Below are 17,357 nucleotides of genomic sequence, written 5' to 3' on the forward strand. Positions count from 1 at the left end.
TACACAAAAATATTTCAGTGATAGCTTAAGGATGAACTATATTTCACCTTTAGATAGATCAGACAGATCAGATAGTTTTACATTTAACAACATGAATTAATTTATTCATAACATGCCAGAAGTGATGATGTATTATATAATATTAGTATATAAGACAAATATATATATATATATATATATATATATATATATATATATATATATATATATATATATATATAGAGTGAGTGACTTATTAGTGACGTGACATACAGCTAAGTACGGTGACCCATACTCAGAATTCGTTCTCTGCATTTAACCCATCCAAACTGCACATACCCAGAGCAGAGGGCAGCCATTTATGCCAGGGGAGCAGTTGGGGGGGGTTCGGTGCCTTGCTCAAGGGCAACTCAGTCGTGGCCGGCCCGAGACTCGAACCCCCAACCTTAGGGTTAGGAGTCAGACTCTCTTTTATATATATATATATATATAGTGACTAAGTTTTAGTCAACTGACAAAAACTTCAACCGATTTGTATCTGAAATTAAAATAAATAAAACTCTTTAAAGCAAATATAAAGAAAATGACATGCGCTGTTTATTAAGACCATATTTATTGACATCCTCTTCTTTCATTTGTGCAGTGTGTACAGTTGGCTGATCTGCAAGCTGCTTAAACACATTTAGACAAAATGACACCAAAGCAAGTGTTTTTTCCAGTTTATTTGGTCTTTCCTTCCTTCTTTCTTTCTGCCACATATGCCTATATAAATCATATATAATCTAATACAATATAATAAATGTTTATGCTTTTTATTTTTAAACAACATTATTCCTTGGTATCACCAGAAGCTCAGAAAAAAATTCATATTAAAAAAATATGAAAAAAACAAAAAAACATTTCATCCAAAGTGCTTTGAGTGATGACGTCGTTATGTGACGTCTCTGTTACCGATTATCACAACAAGCTATTTTTTCAACATGGATATAATGCACGCATGTTGTTTTTTTAAATAAACATATTAAAATGCCTGTCATCAAAATCTAATAGAAATACTGATCGATTTTGTCTTTAAAAGCAACAGCATGAACAGTTCATGGTGTCGGCTCTCGTGTAGAACTTAAAGGCACACTGTGGTGAAACCTGTGCAAGTCGCTGGTGTTGCCATCTGTCCAGTCCAGTGTATAACACTATTAACATGAGACATGTGTGTTTTGTGGTTGTTACTGGCTTTTCTTCAGCATCTGTTTCTGCATGTAGCTGTTGTACTGGTCGTCGGTGTTGAACAGTCTGTCCCACCAGGTGAAGGTGGAGCCGTAATTGCCCACGAAGTTCATGTGGTGGAAGTCATGGAAGCGTGCACCGGCGTAGAACGGGATCAAGTGCAGCGGGTTCAGAGGGATATAATATCCACTAGAAAGAATATATCCCTTCCATTATGTATAAATACAAAATCATAAACATCCTGGAGCTGAATTCTGTTCTATAAAATATGCTTTATTCCTATTATTTATTAAAGCGTAACATTAACCTTTAATCTCTTTATGATCAAGAAACATTATAACAGCTGGGTTCCTCAATGTGGCTCAAAGTTGGAGTACACACTAAACGAATCCATGGTATCGTGTATTTTCAATCATAATGATCTAATCAACATCTCAGAGGTTAGTGTGATACTCCTGATGGTTGCATGTAGTGTGTTTCTGGACTCTGGAATTATACAACAATTTATTTGTAAATGCAGTTGCTTGACAATTTATCCCATTTTCATTTTCAGAAAATATGACTTCATTTTCAGGGAACATATGATGACGATGCATTGATGCGTCCTGGTTTCTGCGGTGCATTTTGGGATTTTTTTGAGAGAACATTCCAGTGCAGTGGAATGATATTGCAAGTGAGAGAGAAAGAGCGAGAGAGAGAGAAAGAGAGGGAGAGAGAGTAAAATAGAGAGAGAACTAGGGAGGGAGAGAGAGAGAATGAAAGAATGAGAGTGAAATAGAGAAAGAGGGAGAGAGAGAAAATGCAAGAAGATAGAGACCTTAAAACAGCCAACTTCCTGATCAGTGCCCTGAACTACTACTGAACCAGTGAGCTGACTGTGACTCACCCTGTGTGTGTGTGTGTGTGTGTGTGTGTGTGTGTGTGTACGTACCTGTGCACATCGATGGTCTCCAGCAGTCGGAAGGTGACCCAAGCCCATAAGAGTGCCATGTGATTACAGAAGACCATGATGCCAATGAAGAAGCCAGCGCCCAGGATTATTGTCTCTAATGGGTGTGCGTATTCTGCCTGCATTCCAAATGGAGCCTACACACACACACACACACACACACTTACTGGCAGAATACTCCAATCATGATGAAGACTGCTTTAATTTGGTGGTGTTTTAGTGTTTTGTAAGTAATCCACTGACTGTAAAATCATGGTGAACTTTGTGGATGTATTTGTAGATCCTGCGGTGATGAAGAGCCCTGTGCAGGAAGTAGTGCCACGTGTCCTCGATCACGGCACAGCCGAAACACTGAGCTAACAGATACGGCCTGAGGGAGAAGTAGACAGGAAGCGTGTCACTGAATACGGGAATATGCTGGATTTATTCCTGCGTCTAGTTCTGGATCATTAAATATGGATTATCATCTCTCTGAGATACTAATTACTGCTAATTACTAATCAATGAACCTGAACACTACAGAATTTGTGCGACGTCTCACCAGCGCGGCATTGACTCCCAGTCGTAAGGGATGTTAAAGTACTCGGTGAAGTAGTATGTGCCACAGATTAGGGGCAGCTGGATGCAGAAGTGATTAAACAGCAGCATCTTCAAGCACTTCCACTGTTTCCCCCACGTCTCTGGTTTATCCTAAAACACACACACACACACACACCCATTATACATAATATTACAAAGTGTTTACGCCTCAACCCGCAGAATCAACGTGTCAGTTTTAAAGGCCAGAATGAATCTGAGACAACAATCAAATGTGATCCGTTATAAATGATTAGTGGTAAAAAAAAAATCAGTACAGATAATTGGTGAGTAAACACCTTGCTTGTAAGATGATGCTTATATGTAAAATAGACCATTTTTATTACCACTTATTGACAAACTCAAGTAAAAAGTTCTAGTACTCACTGTATACTGTACTGTGTTTGTTGTGAACCATCTCGCAAACAGCTTTGGATAGAAATGATCATAAAGATGGTGCCATGAAGGACACGAACAAATAACAGAATCATACTCATTAATTTTCTACCACTTATCCGAACTTCTCGGGTAACGGGGATCCTGTGCCTATCTCAGGCGTCATCGCGCATCAAGGCAGGATACACCATGCCAACCCATCGCAGGGCACAAACACACTCTCATTCACTCACACAATCACACACTACAGACAATATTCCAGAGATGCCAATCAACCTACCATGCATGTCTTTGGACCGGGGAAGGAAACCAGGGTACCCGGAGGAAACCCCTGAGACACGGGGAGAAAATGCAAACTCCACACACACAAGGCGGAGGCAGGAATCGAACCCCAACCCTGGCGGTGTGAGGCGAACGTGCTAACCACTAAGCCACCATGCCCCACTCATATTCAAACAAGTTGCACTAAATAATCTAAGCTTTTTGAAAGTTTTAAAACAAACTGACTCACAAATTGAACAAAACGTTTTGTTGAGTGAGCTCGACCGGGAAGCTCGTCTCCTCTGACACGTCTGTTCCGGTGAGACGTCTAGACTTTCTAGCAACGTGGAAACCGTGACCTGTTTTCAACTCAGGTCTATGAGCAAAGCGATATCTGCCCTCTTCTGCATCACTTAGCTCACACATGCTCTCGATTGGCTAGTGGTGATTTGATCGACGGTGAAGAAAAAGAGAGAGTCATCGTTCACTAGAAAAAGCAATGCAGTTCGTTATCATTGTGAACTTCATTGTGAATTTTCAGTTTAGGGTCAGATTTAGGGTCCACCCACCTGTTGAATCTTGTATCTCTGCATGAACGGTATGAACTGAAACAGGAAGCCCGGCAGACAGAACAGGAAGTAGACCAGCTCATGCACGACGAGCGAACCCCATGTCGCAATCTGGAACTTGCTGTAGTTCTGCAGCATGTGGTTCCAGGCCTCCATCACAGGCTCCTGGAGTGGGTTCTGAGGCAGCAAGGAGTCCACAAACTCCACAGCCAGGTACGCCGAGGACAAGGCGTCAGCCGAGCTGTTCATCTCCATGCCCATGTTTCAACCGAGCTTCACCGAACAAAAACTTGTATTCGCTTCAGAAGACGAGAATAAAAGGGGTCTGGTGAAAGAATGACCGTTTATAGCTCCTATAACATAAGTGACAACAAGAAGTAACATCAGTATAACAATAAATGGAGGAAAATATCACCTGTCTACCTTTAATAAGTAAACATTTGCTGAATAATTTAATTTACACCATACAGTTGTTGATTATTTTCCAATAATTGCATACCAAATTTAACATCCTGAATAGTTCATTATAAATTATTCAAATAAATAATAAAATAATAATTTCGATGCAAATGCATAACTTTTTATAGTGTCCTTCACTTTAAATGTATTTTATTTTTATAGAAATATATACTATATATTATACATATACTATTAAGTGCATGTTTATATAATTAATATACAGTATAACTATACACTTTATACACTTCTAATGTCAAGTCTCATGTCATGAAAAGACAGAAATCCATGTGTACAGCTCTACTTTATCTCAAAGTATTAAAGTGTATAAAAACCTATAATAAAATATTATTACCTTGCGCACGTGCGTCATTACCTTTCTTTCACTCACCTTCCAAACGCAGTGCTCGCGCTACCTGTGTACGAGTTCAGGGCTTGTTTAATGTATGTGTTTTAACCTTTGTGATTGGCTGATAGATAAAGGAGCGTGACGCGGCTTTCGGAATCCGGACGCCGATTGGTCGACGGTATGGAGTGATGATAGTCAGACGGACGTAACCGTGGTGACAACCAATAAAAGCTTGTTCGACCTTTCCCGTACGGTGGTGGTACTCGGGGAGGGGAGTGACGGGGACAGGATGGGCGGGGCGAACGAGAAGGGGAGGAGCTAAAGTGTAAAGGAACAATACTAAGTTTATTAGTTTTCTGTCTTTTACATTTTAAATACGTACAATTTCCTGGTGACGAAAATGTAAAATATATTTGCCACTTTTGATTTGTTGAAATTATTTGCAACATCCGGTTAGAGCGTGTCAGCGGTGCCGCCATCTTGGAGAGGGCACATGAACTATAGCACGTTACATATGCGTCCCTCCCTGTTCTTCTTACATGGATTTTTCTTTATTTCCTCTCTTTTGTCCTTTTTTCCAATACTTCAAGGTTTAGGTAAGCAATAATAACTACACGTGGCAGGCATTACACTTAGATTTTTCCCCCCCACACACACGCACACAAATACAAGAAGCATGTTTATTATTCATGATATAAAAGACATTATGAATTGGCTCAAGTGCACTGCATTCCTCTTGACCAACACCTAGTTTTAATATTGATTAGAATAATTAATAATAGATAAATAGAAAACACGAGAGAGTACAGAACTGAGATTAGAAAAGGTACAGAAGATAAAAGGAAAAGGAAAGAAAGGAAAGCATTTGCACATAATTGGTCAGTGCTCAGCAGTTTCAGTCAGAGATGCAGTGTCACTGGACAGATGACTGCAGTAGTTTAAAAACGGTACACAAACACAAATACACACGCACACACGTGTACATACACACTCGCATACACGCACACAAACACAAAAACTTAGATCCATGCAGAAGCACTTCCTCAGCCGAGCAGCCAGTCCGAAACGATACACATGCTCAGGCACACGCAGCAGCAGAGCAGCGCATCACGGATACATCCAGAACAGACCCAGTTGGATCGCAGTTAAAAGACACGGTGCGCAAGAAATGAAGAAATGTTCAGAGTGTTAAGACTTTTTAAACTCGGTTTGGCAAAGAAGCTCAGGCGCAAGTCTCCTATTAATGTTCACCCGATGCAGCTTTTCGCTCGTCGATTTAGCAGCTCTGCCGTAAAATCACAGCAATCTAGTCCGTTAGTCCATCCTTCTTCATAAAAATCATCTCTTCAGTCCAGTGACTTTCAGAGATTCAGAGTGAGAAAGTGCTGGTCCATTTTTTATTTTAGCAAGTCCAGCTCCAAGGTCAAATACATCCACAATGAGCAAGGGGTTCCTTCAGGTCTACGGAGTCACTCCCAAGCCCCATGAACAGACACTGGAACGTTACGCTAGTGTTTTCCAGAGGCATCCTTTCAGTTACGTTAGAGTTTGAACCGCACGCTTGGTTAGTACTTTACTGCAAAAAGTGCAAATATCTTCATCATACTGTAACTACTCTCAAATAAAAAGGTAGGAGAGAGAGAGAGAGAGAGAAAACAAGAAACAGTAAGGAAGAATGAACAGGAAAAATCTGTAGGGAGGGAGAATGTGGAGGATAAAAGACAGTGAGAAAGAGAGATACAAACAGAAATTTATAGACAGAGAAAAACTGAGAGAGAAAAAAAGAGGAAGAAAGGGAGAGAGACAAAATGATCTGTAGAGAGAGCGAGAGAGTGAAATAGAGACAGAGATAGTGTATGAGTGTGTGAAAGTAAGAGAGAGAGAGCAGCGTTGTCCAGGCCTTCAAAATCATGAAGCAGCTCCAGGAGGAAGCTTCAGCCTCGTCTTCAGTGTGAGCAACTCCTCAGCATCACGTCAGCTTATTTTTCAGCTTCCATTTCAAGAGAGTTTCAACTCTTAATTGCTCAAAGAGGTTTATCAATGGCCGACACACCTGCGCATGCAAACACCAGAAAAATCATTTAAAGACATTACTTTTTGCAGTACTGTATAACACTGCAATTAAACTGAAAGCTCCTTACAACTCGTTACACGTTCATGCGTTCAAAATACAAGTATATTTATGATGTACTACTCATTTTTGATATTTTGTTTGTTTTGGGATTTACAATAAATTCTTACTTTCAAAAAAGAAATAAATAATTATTTAGGATTTATGTGTACAAGCACAGTTTGCATCACCCCAAGCTGTTGGTTTGCATGCCTGACCTGCGTAGCTCCGCCCGGTGCTCATGAAGCTTGGCAATATGGTCCACTTATCTGTACTGGGATTATAATACTCCACCGACACTAGGTTACAGGAGCCGTCATCACCCCCGATCACATACAGCAGATTGTTGACTGCACACACTCCTACAGAGACACACGTGAGGACACAACGATGACTAAGCACGGTTCAAGAGGGTATATCACACTTCTGACACTGAGTGTTGCATTCGAAATATTATTCATATGAAAATTACAAGGTATGATCAAGAGTCTGCGGTTTTAAAAAGGAAACGTTTTAAAATGTTTAAAAATGTTTACCTCATCTTTTAAAATTCTTCAGATGGAAATACTCACTTAACATTTATTCTTATTCATTCAATCATTCATTCATTCATTTTCTACCGCTTATCCGAACTTCTCGGGTCATGGGGAGCCTGTGTCCATCTCAGGCGTCATTGGGCATCAAGGCAGGATACACCCTGGACAGAGTGCCAACCCATCGCAGGGCACATACACACACTCATTCACTCTCTCACACACACACACACACTACGGACAATTTTCCAGAGATGCCAATCAACCTACCATGCATGTCTTTGGACCGGGGGAGGAAACCGGAGTACCCAGAGGAAACCCCCGAGGCACGGGGAGAACATGCAAACTCCACACATAAAAGGTGGAGGTGGGAATCGAACCCCCAACCATGGAGGTGTGAGGCAAACGTGCTAACCACTAAGCCACAGTGCCCCCCTATTCTTATTCACTTGACATTTATTATTGTTTTGCTTAACATTAATACATAACATAGTGCTGTAGAGCACCACTGTAGAACAGAACACCACAATATCCTAACGAATAAATAATAATAAATGAAATGGGTTTTTACTGTACTGGAAATCACAATCAATTCTGAAAAAACTAAACAAAAAAATGACTTTTTTTATTTGTCTATTTTTAATTCTAAACGCAGGACAGCAGGACGACCGGCGTTAACAGAGTAACTGAGCGAATGTCCAGTTTACCTGCGTTCCGGCGACACATGTTCATATCGGCCACTGGTTTCCAGGTGCCAATGACAGGGTCGTACACTTCACAGCTCTTCCTGACTAATGGGCCGTCGTGCCCACCCACAGCATACAGCAGACCTTTCAGCACACCCACCCCTGCTCACCAAAGACACAGAGTATAAACTACAACCTGTATTGAACTGTAAATCAGTATCTAAGAGATGTGTGCACGTGTGTGTAATAACCTGCTCCACTGCGCCGTGTTCCCATCTCTGCTATGTGTGACCACTTGTTGGTGGTCGGGCTATACGCCTCCACGGTGCTCAAGCACTGACGTGTCGCTCCATCATACCCACCAACTGCATACAGTATACCTGTGTCCACACACACACACACACACACTATAGCACATCAGCATGAATGTTACACATGATGCACCCAATACAGAGCACACCTTCTGTCTATAGATGTTCATCTTGTTGCATTTTTGCCATATATATATTATGCAGTGCAATGATTCAGATTGATTCCCGCTCACCTCCGATCACGCCCACTCCCACGCTGCTGCGCCGGGTGCTCATGGGAGCTACGTGGTACCATTCGTTGGTTTTCGAGTTGTACACCTCGACAGTAGCCAGACCTGTGTGACAATCCTGCATCTGAAAATTTCATCTCATGCACGAATTTGACATATTCACAAGCTGAATACTATTGACGTTTATACGATGTTTACACATTCAAAAGGCAAAAAATCTACAAACACAATATACACGTCTTTAACTGTCTTGGTCTTTACCTGTGCTGCCATCAAAACCACCCACGGCATAAAGGAGTCCGTCAAGAACAGCGGCACCTAGTGTGGACCTCCGGTCCTGCATACTGCTCACACAGCACCACTCGTCTTTCACAGGGTCATACACGTCCACTGATCTCACACGCAGAGCGCCATTAAAGCCTCCGACAGAGTACACCATGCCACCCATGTACACTACACCTACACGCACATACATGATACATATACATGAATGAACGTGGCAAGTATAAGCTCCCAAAACAAGTCGGAACCCATTTTTCAAGGCAGATAAACATTCAGTCTGACTTGCCAAACAGTCAAATATAAGATAAAGATATACATTTATTCGGTATATCTTTTAATATATTATATACACACGTATATTACCGGTGTGATATATATATATACACACATACATGTATATATATGTGTGTGTATGTATGTATGTATGTGTGTGTGTGTATATACACACACACACACACATATATATATAAAATGTATGTATGTATGTGTGTGTGTGTATATATATACATACATACATATATATACATATATATATATATATGTATGTATGTATATATATACACACACACACACACACACACACACACACACACACGGTTTGAGTGTTGGGGAAGTGGGCAGATAAGTTCAAGGGGATCTGTACCTGCTCGACATCGTCTGGTCGGCAGTTCTGCTACCTGGTACCATCTCTCCTCTTCAAAGTCATAACACTCCACGCTGCGGATAGCTTTCGGTGCTTGGCCCCCAACAACCACCATCACCTACAAATCACAAACTCACTTGAAATGTTTCATGTAAATTTCTTTGCTTTTGGTTGGAATGTCAAACATTCTTACAAAGATATAAATGCACTTTTGTGTATGTAAGATTGTGTTTTCTTCTAGAAACCACTCATTTGATTTAACGTAATAAGAACAGATGTTGGCCTCGAAGAACATTTTCTTCTCTGGTGCACAAATCTAGTGTGTGCTTTAATAGATCCATGAAACAAAAACAGGTAATAAAAAGACACACACAGACAGACGCACCTTCGGGTAGCTGTCTGGCGTGCGCACTCTGGTGCGGATGGTCTTCATCATGAAGCGCTGGTCGGCTGGCAGCAGATGGTACTTCATGGCTTCGATCAAGTAGTCTTTACAAGCGCTGCTGTTCTTCACCAGTGTTTCCACCTCCACCCTCTGCACAATCAATCACACACTCTTATACCAACCATCATGCATTGAATGCAAATAAAACAACATGTTTTATCGATGTCGTGCCACCGTGAGCTTTTAGAATAAAACTGCTTCTTGTCACTAGCGATGCACAAATGTGTTAATCCATTCACTAACTATTAGTCTTATGTAGCGTATTAAATACATATACAACACAGCATTAAATTCATTTACGAGGTCATTTTTAAAGCAAATTTTGTTCAAAATTTGTTGCATTTGGATTGAAATTCAGCTACTGATGTATAAGCATCATTTTAATCCATGCATCACACACAAACCTGTACAAGGTATTCTCTGGACAGGAGAGGCAGGCGTACATGCTCCATCAGACGAGACATATGTTCCTGCCGTACGTCCTTATCGTGTTTGACCCACGCAATGACCGCCTCGAACACCTACACAGAGAAACCGGCAGACACAGAAAGAGTCTATTAGCATAATGCCACGTTCCAGCTCGGTGCCTCAAAATCAATTCGATTTCAAGTAATTTTAACAGCCCGTCTGTGCTGCTTACTGTCCCCAAGACAACCAGGACGATCCTGGACAATACTATTGCATGACGCCATAGCAACAATGCTGAAAAGCATCATGGGACAGCCAAATGTGTTCTGTATATTTGTGAAGCATTAAACATCTAAAGTCTAGAGACGTCCCAAGTTCACACGTTATAGCTGATCATCCAGCAGCTCATTTTTTAAGTTCCTCTGTGTTTGTGTGTATGTGTGTGTATATACCTTCTCTTCCGAGGGTATGGTGAGTTTGTCACTGGCGATAAGGCTGCACACTTGCTCCATGCCCAGGTTGAGGAACTCCTCACACTGCATCAACTCTGAGAAGTGCTGCTCTGTGCGTATGAATAACAGAGGAAAAAAAAATTCAACACGCTACAACAAACGATTCAATTGATTAGAATAATCCACTGAGAAATAATCCTTGTTGTAATAAGGATAGATAATCTGACTAGAACAGCACAGACACACACACACACCTACCTGCATACGAGTTGGCCAGGCTGAGAAGTTCAAAGCAAGCGTGCAGGTCAGCGAAGGCCCGGATTCCGAGGCAGTTTGTAGGATGGAGCTGAGAGGAGAGAAACTCACAACATGCTCTCTTCACCTCCTGCAGCTGGAGAAGACTAGCAGCTGGCAGCAGCACCTACAGATACACACAAAAAAGAAATTCTTACATTTATTTATTCATCTACAGTAAATGCCTGAATGCAGGGTTGCATTGTGTGGCAGTTTCGTTACTTCTAACCTTAATCTCATAATAACCTTTTAGAAACCGTATATATCCAGAGTGAGGAAAAGGGCTCAGAAAATCACTCTGGATCCCTCACACCAAAGTCATCCTCTTTTTAAACGTTTACCATCTGGCCGACGCTACAGAGCCCCAAATACCAGCACAACCAGGCACAACTGTTCGACCACATGAACAGTTAAATATACACATATACACACAGCGTGTAAAATAAGTATTGAACACGTCACCATTTTTCTCAGTAATTTTTTTTCTAAAAGGTGCTATTGACATGAAATTTTCACCAGATGTTGGTAACAACCCATTCAATCCACACATGCAAAGAAATCAAACCATAGATGTCCGTAAATTATGTTAAATGACACCGGGAAAAAGTATTGAACACATGAAGAAAGGGAGGTCCAGAAAGCCAAGACAATCAGCAATTAGAAAGCAAAACTGCCCCTTGTGAAAGCAAATTAATATCAGCTGGTTCTGTCCAAACTGATGGCCTATAAAAAGGTCTCATTACCAAGGTATCACACAAGGAACATCTCATGATAAAGGGTAAAAGCAAAGAACTCTCTCAAGACCTTCGCAACCTTATTGTTGCAAAATTCTATTCTATTGCCATTCTGATGGCATTGGTTACAGAAGGATTTCAAAACTTCTGAAATGTTCCAGTGAGCACTGTTGGGGTCATAATCCGTAAGTGGGAAGAACATCATTTCACCATAAACAGGCCAAGACCAGGTGCTCCTCACACGATTTCTGAGGAGTGAAAAGAATTATCAGAAGTGTTGTCCAAGAGCCAAGGATCAATTGTGGACAGCTTCAGAAAGACCTGGAATCAGCAGGTACAGTTGTTTCAAAGAAAACAATAAGTAATGCACTCAACCGCCATGGCCTATATGCACGCTCACCACGCAAGACTCCACTGCTGAAGAAAAGACACGTTAAAGCTCGTTTAAAGTTTGCTGCACAACATTTGGACAAGCTGTGAAATACTGGGAGAATATAGTCTGGTCAGATGAGACCAAAATTGAACTCTTTGGATGCCATAATACACACCATGTTTGGTGGAGAAATGGCACTGCACATCACCCCAAAAACACCATACCAACAGTAAAGTTTGGAGGTGGGAACATCATGGTGTGGGGCTGTTTTTCAGCATATGGTACTGGCAAACTTCATATAATTGAAGGAAGGATGAATGGGAAAATGTACAGAGACATTCTTGATAATCTGCTGCCATCTACCAGGATGACAATGATCCCAAACACACAGCCAGGGAAACTCTCAATTGATTTCAGAGAAAGAAAATAAAGCTGCTAGAATAACCCAGCCAATCACCTGACTTGAATCCAATTGAAAATCTATGGAAAGAACTAAAGATCAGAGTTCTTAGAAGAGGCCCACGGAACCTTCAAGATTTGAAGACTTTGTGTGGAAGAATGTTCCAAAATCACACCTCAGCAATGCATGCAACTCTTTTCTCCATACTGGAGCCGTCTTGAAGCTGTAATTACCAACAAAGGCTTTTGTACAAAGTATTAAATATGTTTCAGTAAGCATGTTCAATACCTTTTCCCTGTGTCATTTAACATTATTAAACATAACTTAATTTACGGACAGCTATGGATTGATTTTGCACGTGTGGATTGAATGGGTTGTTACCAACATCTGGTGAAATTTTCATGTCAATAGCACCTTTAGAAATAAATTTACTGAGAAAAATGGTAACGCGTTCAATACTTATTTTAATGGTGACGTGTTCAATACTTATAATACTACAATACTTATACTACAATACAATTACAATTACAATACTTATATATATATATATATAATTTTATTTATTTATTATCACCTCCACCCTAGTACATCTCTGCATCTCATTCTATAGCACAACTGTACATACAATTTATTTATTTTTCAATTTTCTTTCTCTATTTCTATTTACATTTATGCATTTTTTTTACTCTCATCTTAAATTCCTTGTTTGCACAAGCAGACTAGTCAATAAATCTCTCTTATTCTGATTCTGATTCTAAAGCAACTGTTGGTCACTGAATTTTTTAAAGAATATGAGACATGTATGCTATGGTCTTCGTGCTTACCGGCTTGCGGCAGCTTAATTACACATCAAGGTATGCAGTTGAAGTGGAACAGTTAAAACAGTACAGACCTTTTGCTCCTAGTTTGTATACCGCTGTTTCATAACAGACCGAGGAACGTTAAGGAACGTTAACTGTACACCAGACCGTAGAGCATTGGGTGTTAGTGAGAACACACACTTGAAGTGTTATTCAACAGACGCATACTTAGAACACTAAGGCACTTACATGCCACCCACTCACACACACCGCCCACATGCTCACATTTGCTCAACATTTCATTAAGGGCTTCTATGGCACCCATGAGCCAAAAGGACAAAGGAACTGACTAAAGAAAAAGAGTGGAAAGAGTAAAAAGAGCTGTGCACCACTCCCTACTGCCTAGACTGAGACCGAAGACTGTTTCACAATCATGCTTTTATTATTACTGACATAAATAATTCTATTTCCCGCTCTACCAAACCTAGGCACTCTAATGTGACAGAGTCTAAAAAAAAAAAAAAAGATTAAACCAAGAGCACATCAGAATGAAGAAACTATAACCATGGCATGGATCTTGGTGCCAGATGTGTTAGCTTTAGTATTTCAGAAGCTGCTGATCTCACTGTCCCTGTATACCATGTGTGCTTGTGTGTGTTACCTGTACATTCTCTTCGGTGACCTGTATTTCGGCAGTGTAAACATAATCGATCAGAATGCCCAGCGTCCAGCCATCTATCTCCTTTATCCGCACCTTCTTCTGCCTGCTCTCGCTCATCTCGCCTACAAACACACACACACACACAGCTGACCTTCCAGCGTCTTACATTTCAGTGTATTCATTCAGAACCGTTATTTCTTCATTTCTTATTATAATACGAGTTTGACCGTAAACCTGTGAACATGGCACGGAAATACGGACTCCCAGCTGCTAGAACCACTCGGTGTGCTGCAATCTCCACATCCTCCGCTACAATGGTCACGTCGCACAACACACACTGACTGGCGAAGAAAAAGGGAAAATATGAGAGTTAAACGTCCGAACAATATAAAAGTCTTTCAATTACATAGAAAGAACTCCTACTTATACAGCTTTATTCCGTTGTAAACATTACAAAGAATAATCCACTAATCGATTAATTAACCATCATCCAAAGAGTATAATACTGAGATTGATAAGACAATTTTTCAAAAATTTGGATCATCCAATTCCTGGAATGTTTTCTGGCTCTTATATTGAAGCCATCTTATATATTGAATAATCTTCATTCTCTCATACACAGAAATATATTCGTTAATTATTAGAGACAATCTGAACATGCAGGTTTCACACACACACATACAAACACACACACACACACACACACATAAAATACACAAGCATACCTGCGCAATTCATTCATGATCCTGAAAGCTTTCTTCATGTGTCGAGGGTTAACGGTGACCGCACTCTGCTTCTCACACTCATCATCCTTCAGCTCCACAGCTTTATGATTGCAAAGCTTTGTGCATCTGGAAGAAAAAAAAAAACATTCACACACACACACACAGAATTAGGGGAAGATGATTTTGCAAAAAAAAAAAAAAGAATAGTCTAAAAGAAATCCTAGTGCGATGCAATACATGATACACAACATTAGTATGCATCCGGTTTTATTTAACTGAAATTTTGCTTTTGTATGTTTGCATTTGTTTAATTAGTTACTTGAAGGATATAAAAGTTGATATGTTCTATTAAATATGTCACGAGGAAGTCCAACAGTTCTCACAGGAGCATTTTGTGAGAGCAAATACAATTTATATATTAAAAACTGCTGCATCCTAAGATTTCTTTCCCCTTATCGTGGACTTGAGTTGCATCCAGTACATCTTTTCTTCGCTTAATGCATTTTTAACCCGTTTTTCCATCAGCCTTTGATTTGAGTGTTTGTCCACTGTACAAGTGCGAATAAGCCGTGACTTTTAGAGACCGTCAGAATCAGAATCATGCCATATGGGATTTTTCGGTTATAAATAAACCTGTTTTTTTTTTTAATAAACCCGACATCTCTAGAATTTTTCATTTAAGGTTTCATTGGATAAAACAGCGGTAATACTTAATAAAAAGGAACTGACGAAAAAGAGCAAAAAACGATATCATTAGGTGCCTTTGTTTTGAACTGTATAAGTGGAATAAAAACACGTTTAATTTATGAATTATTAATAATTAATAAATAAGAGAGACTTTAAAGTTTACCTCAAGAAAAAACTGAGAAAAGGAGGAAAATAAATACATTTACATATAAGTTGTTACCATAGCAACGATCATGCGGCGCAGCGCGTTGATTCGACCGTGTGATTTGCCTCGAAGCCGGAACTACTTTCGGAGCCCTTTAACAGGAACTTATTAACTTCTCTCGTGACTGTGTTTTTTTTTTGTTTGTTTGTTTTCTGCTCTATGGTAATGTAGGGATGTCCAAACGAGTGTTCTATTCGCTTTGAGGTTGCTAATGACGACATTCTGTAGGGTATAAAAGCTAAAAGCTAGAGCTAATTAGTGATAGCTAGCGTTGTGTCTGAAATAAACAGTGACGTTTGGTTCTCTCTCTCTCTCTCTCTCTCACACACACACACACACACACAGAGAGAGAGAGAGAGAGAGAGAGAGAGAGAGAGAGAGAGAGAGAGAGAGAGAGAGAGAGAGAGAGAGAGAGAGAGTTAGCCAGCTAGCTAGCTAGCTATTTCGATAAGCTTACAGCGGATGGATCTCCATGTTGTGGTGTGTGTTCAGGCCGCGATATCTGTCACTACTTTCTTGCACCATTCCATCTCAACGGATCTCGGCCCTGACAGAAGAAATCCGCATCACACTGAGGTACCGAGTCCAGCTCAGCTGTCGCTGCACATCCAGCTAACTGTAAACACTCAAGCGTCTCTCTTCCCCCTTCCTTTCTTTGCTTTTTAATGACCAGCGTGAACAGCAGCGCCACCTGTCGTGGAAGACTGAAATACGCGCAAACAATCTCCACGGCATCGTACCCGGAAGTAGAGCAATAGATATGTAATATAGATCGCAGAAGGAACGACAAGCATGCGCACTCGAGATCAGCACAGAGCCTTTATATAGAGGATGGAGCAATACTACTACTACTACTAATAACAATAATAATATAATAAAAAACATACATTTATTATTCGTGTAGTATTTATTACATCAATTTAAGTTTGACCTTACCTTATGTTGAGTATTTAATACATATTGCTTATAGTAAATACGTGACAAAGAAACACAAAGAAGTACACAATAGAAGTAAATAGAAGTTTCTCTATGAAGCTCAAATAACAGAAATTTAATTTGGAAATTGGAATCTTGTTTTGTCACCATACGCAGTGGACAAACAAACATTATTTTTTATACAGGCATCTTCTTAAAAAATGATGCTATATAACCATACTAATTTAACCATATCATCATCGATTTTACTCATTAATAGATGCCAATACATACGACGGTCACCTTTAATAAGAAGTTCTTAAGTAAACGTAGTGTATTAGTTAGTTCACTTAAATATCATTTTAAAGATTTTTGTATATTCTGTACGCGAATATAAAAAAAAAGAAAAAGAAAAAAAAAACGGAACAATCCTAATCTCATAAAAAGTGTTTTCAAGACTTTTCACTCGATACCTTTTCATTTCCGCACCTAAAGTTCTCGTAAAGAAATGAAATTCTCTGAAATCTCTTTACCCTGAATTGAACGTCGAATTAAAAATTTTGTAAACAACTTCGTAAACTAGTTTTGGCAATTTCACCTACATTTATGGCATATTTCTTTTAAATGCCTAATATTTTACACTACACCTTAAACATAGTAAACTCAAAATTGAATAGAAAGTATAAAATTGTAACTACTATATT

At 39.8% G+C, this 17,357-nt stretch overlaps 2 protein-coding genes across 8 annotated transcripts; both read right to left on the bottom strand.

Moving 5' to 3' along the window:
* Positions 1–554: 554 nt before the first annotated feature.
* Positions 555–4,929, bottom strand: msmo1 (methylsterol monooxygenase 1). Of its 4 annotated transcripts, none has more exons than XM_027174467.2 (6): positions 4,802–4,929; positions 3,955–4,307; positions 2,694–2,842; positions 2,396–2,522; positions 2,135–2,289; positions 555–1,392 (listed from the first exon to the last, which is right to left on the bottom strand). In XM_027174467.2, exons 2-6 carry the CDS (start codon positions 4,213–4,215, stop codon positions 1,203–1,205), a joined length of 882 nt encoding a protein of 293 aa, XP_027030268.1. In that variant the 5' UTR covers positions 4,216–4,307; positions 4,802–4,929; the 3' UTR covers positions 555–1,202. The 4 variants fall into 4 exon arrangements, with proteins under 4 accessions (XP_027030268.1, XP_027030267.1, XP_027030270.1 ...); XM_027174466.2 differs by having other exon boundaries at positions 4,766–4,908; XM_027174469.2 differs by having other exon boundaries at positions 4,787–4,907.
* A 496-nt stretch (positions 4,930–5,425) lies between these two features.
* klhl2 (kelch-like family member 2) lies at positions 5,426–16,448 on the bottom strand. Of its 4 annotated transcripts, none has more exons than XM_027174460.2 (15): positions 16,196–16,448; positions 14,847–14,972; positions 14,356–14,462; positions 14,122–14,243; positions 11,118–11,280; positions 10,860–10,969; positions 10,404–10,520; positions 9,940–10,089; positions 9,555–9,672; positions 8,891–9,088; positions 8,633–8,734; positions 8,340–8,468; positions 8,110–8,250; positions 7,061–7,231; positions 5,426–6,812 (listed from the first exon to the last, which is right to left on the bottom strand). In XM_027174460.2, the coding sequence occupies exons 1-15, from the start codon at positions 16,261–16,263 to the stop codon at positions 6,784–6,786; spliced, it is 1,851 nt and encodes a 616-aa protein (XP_027030261.1). In that variant the 5' UTR covers positions 16,264–16,448; the 3' UTR covers positions 5,426–6,783. The 4 variants fall into 4 exon arrangements, with proteins under 4 accessions (XP_027030261.1, XP_027030262.1, XP_027030264.1 ...); XM_027174461.2 differs by having other exon boundaries at positions 7,088–7,231; positions 16,196–16,446; XM_027174463.2 differs by lacking the exon at positions 16,196–16,448 and adding an exon at positions 15,754–16,002.
* Between the last annotated feature and the right edge of the window lie 909 nt (positions 16,449–17,357).

This window comes from Tachysurus fulvidraco, chromosome 7, assembly GCF_022655615.1.
Source record: "Tachysurus fulvidraco isolate hzauxx_2018 chromosome 7, HZAU_PFXX_2.0, whole genome shotgun sequence".
NCBI lineage: Eukaryota > Metazoa > Chordata > Actinopteri > Siluriformes > Bagridae > Tachysurus > Tachysurus fulvidraco.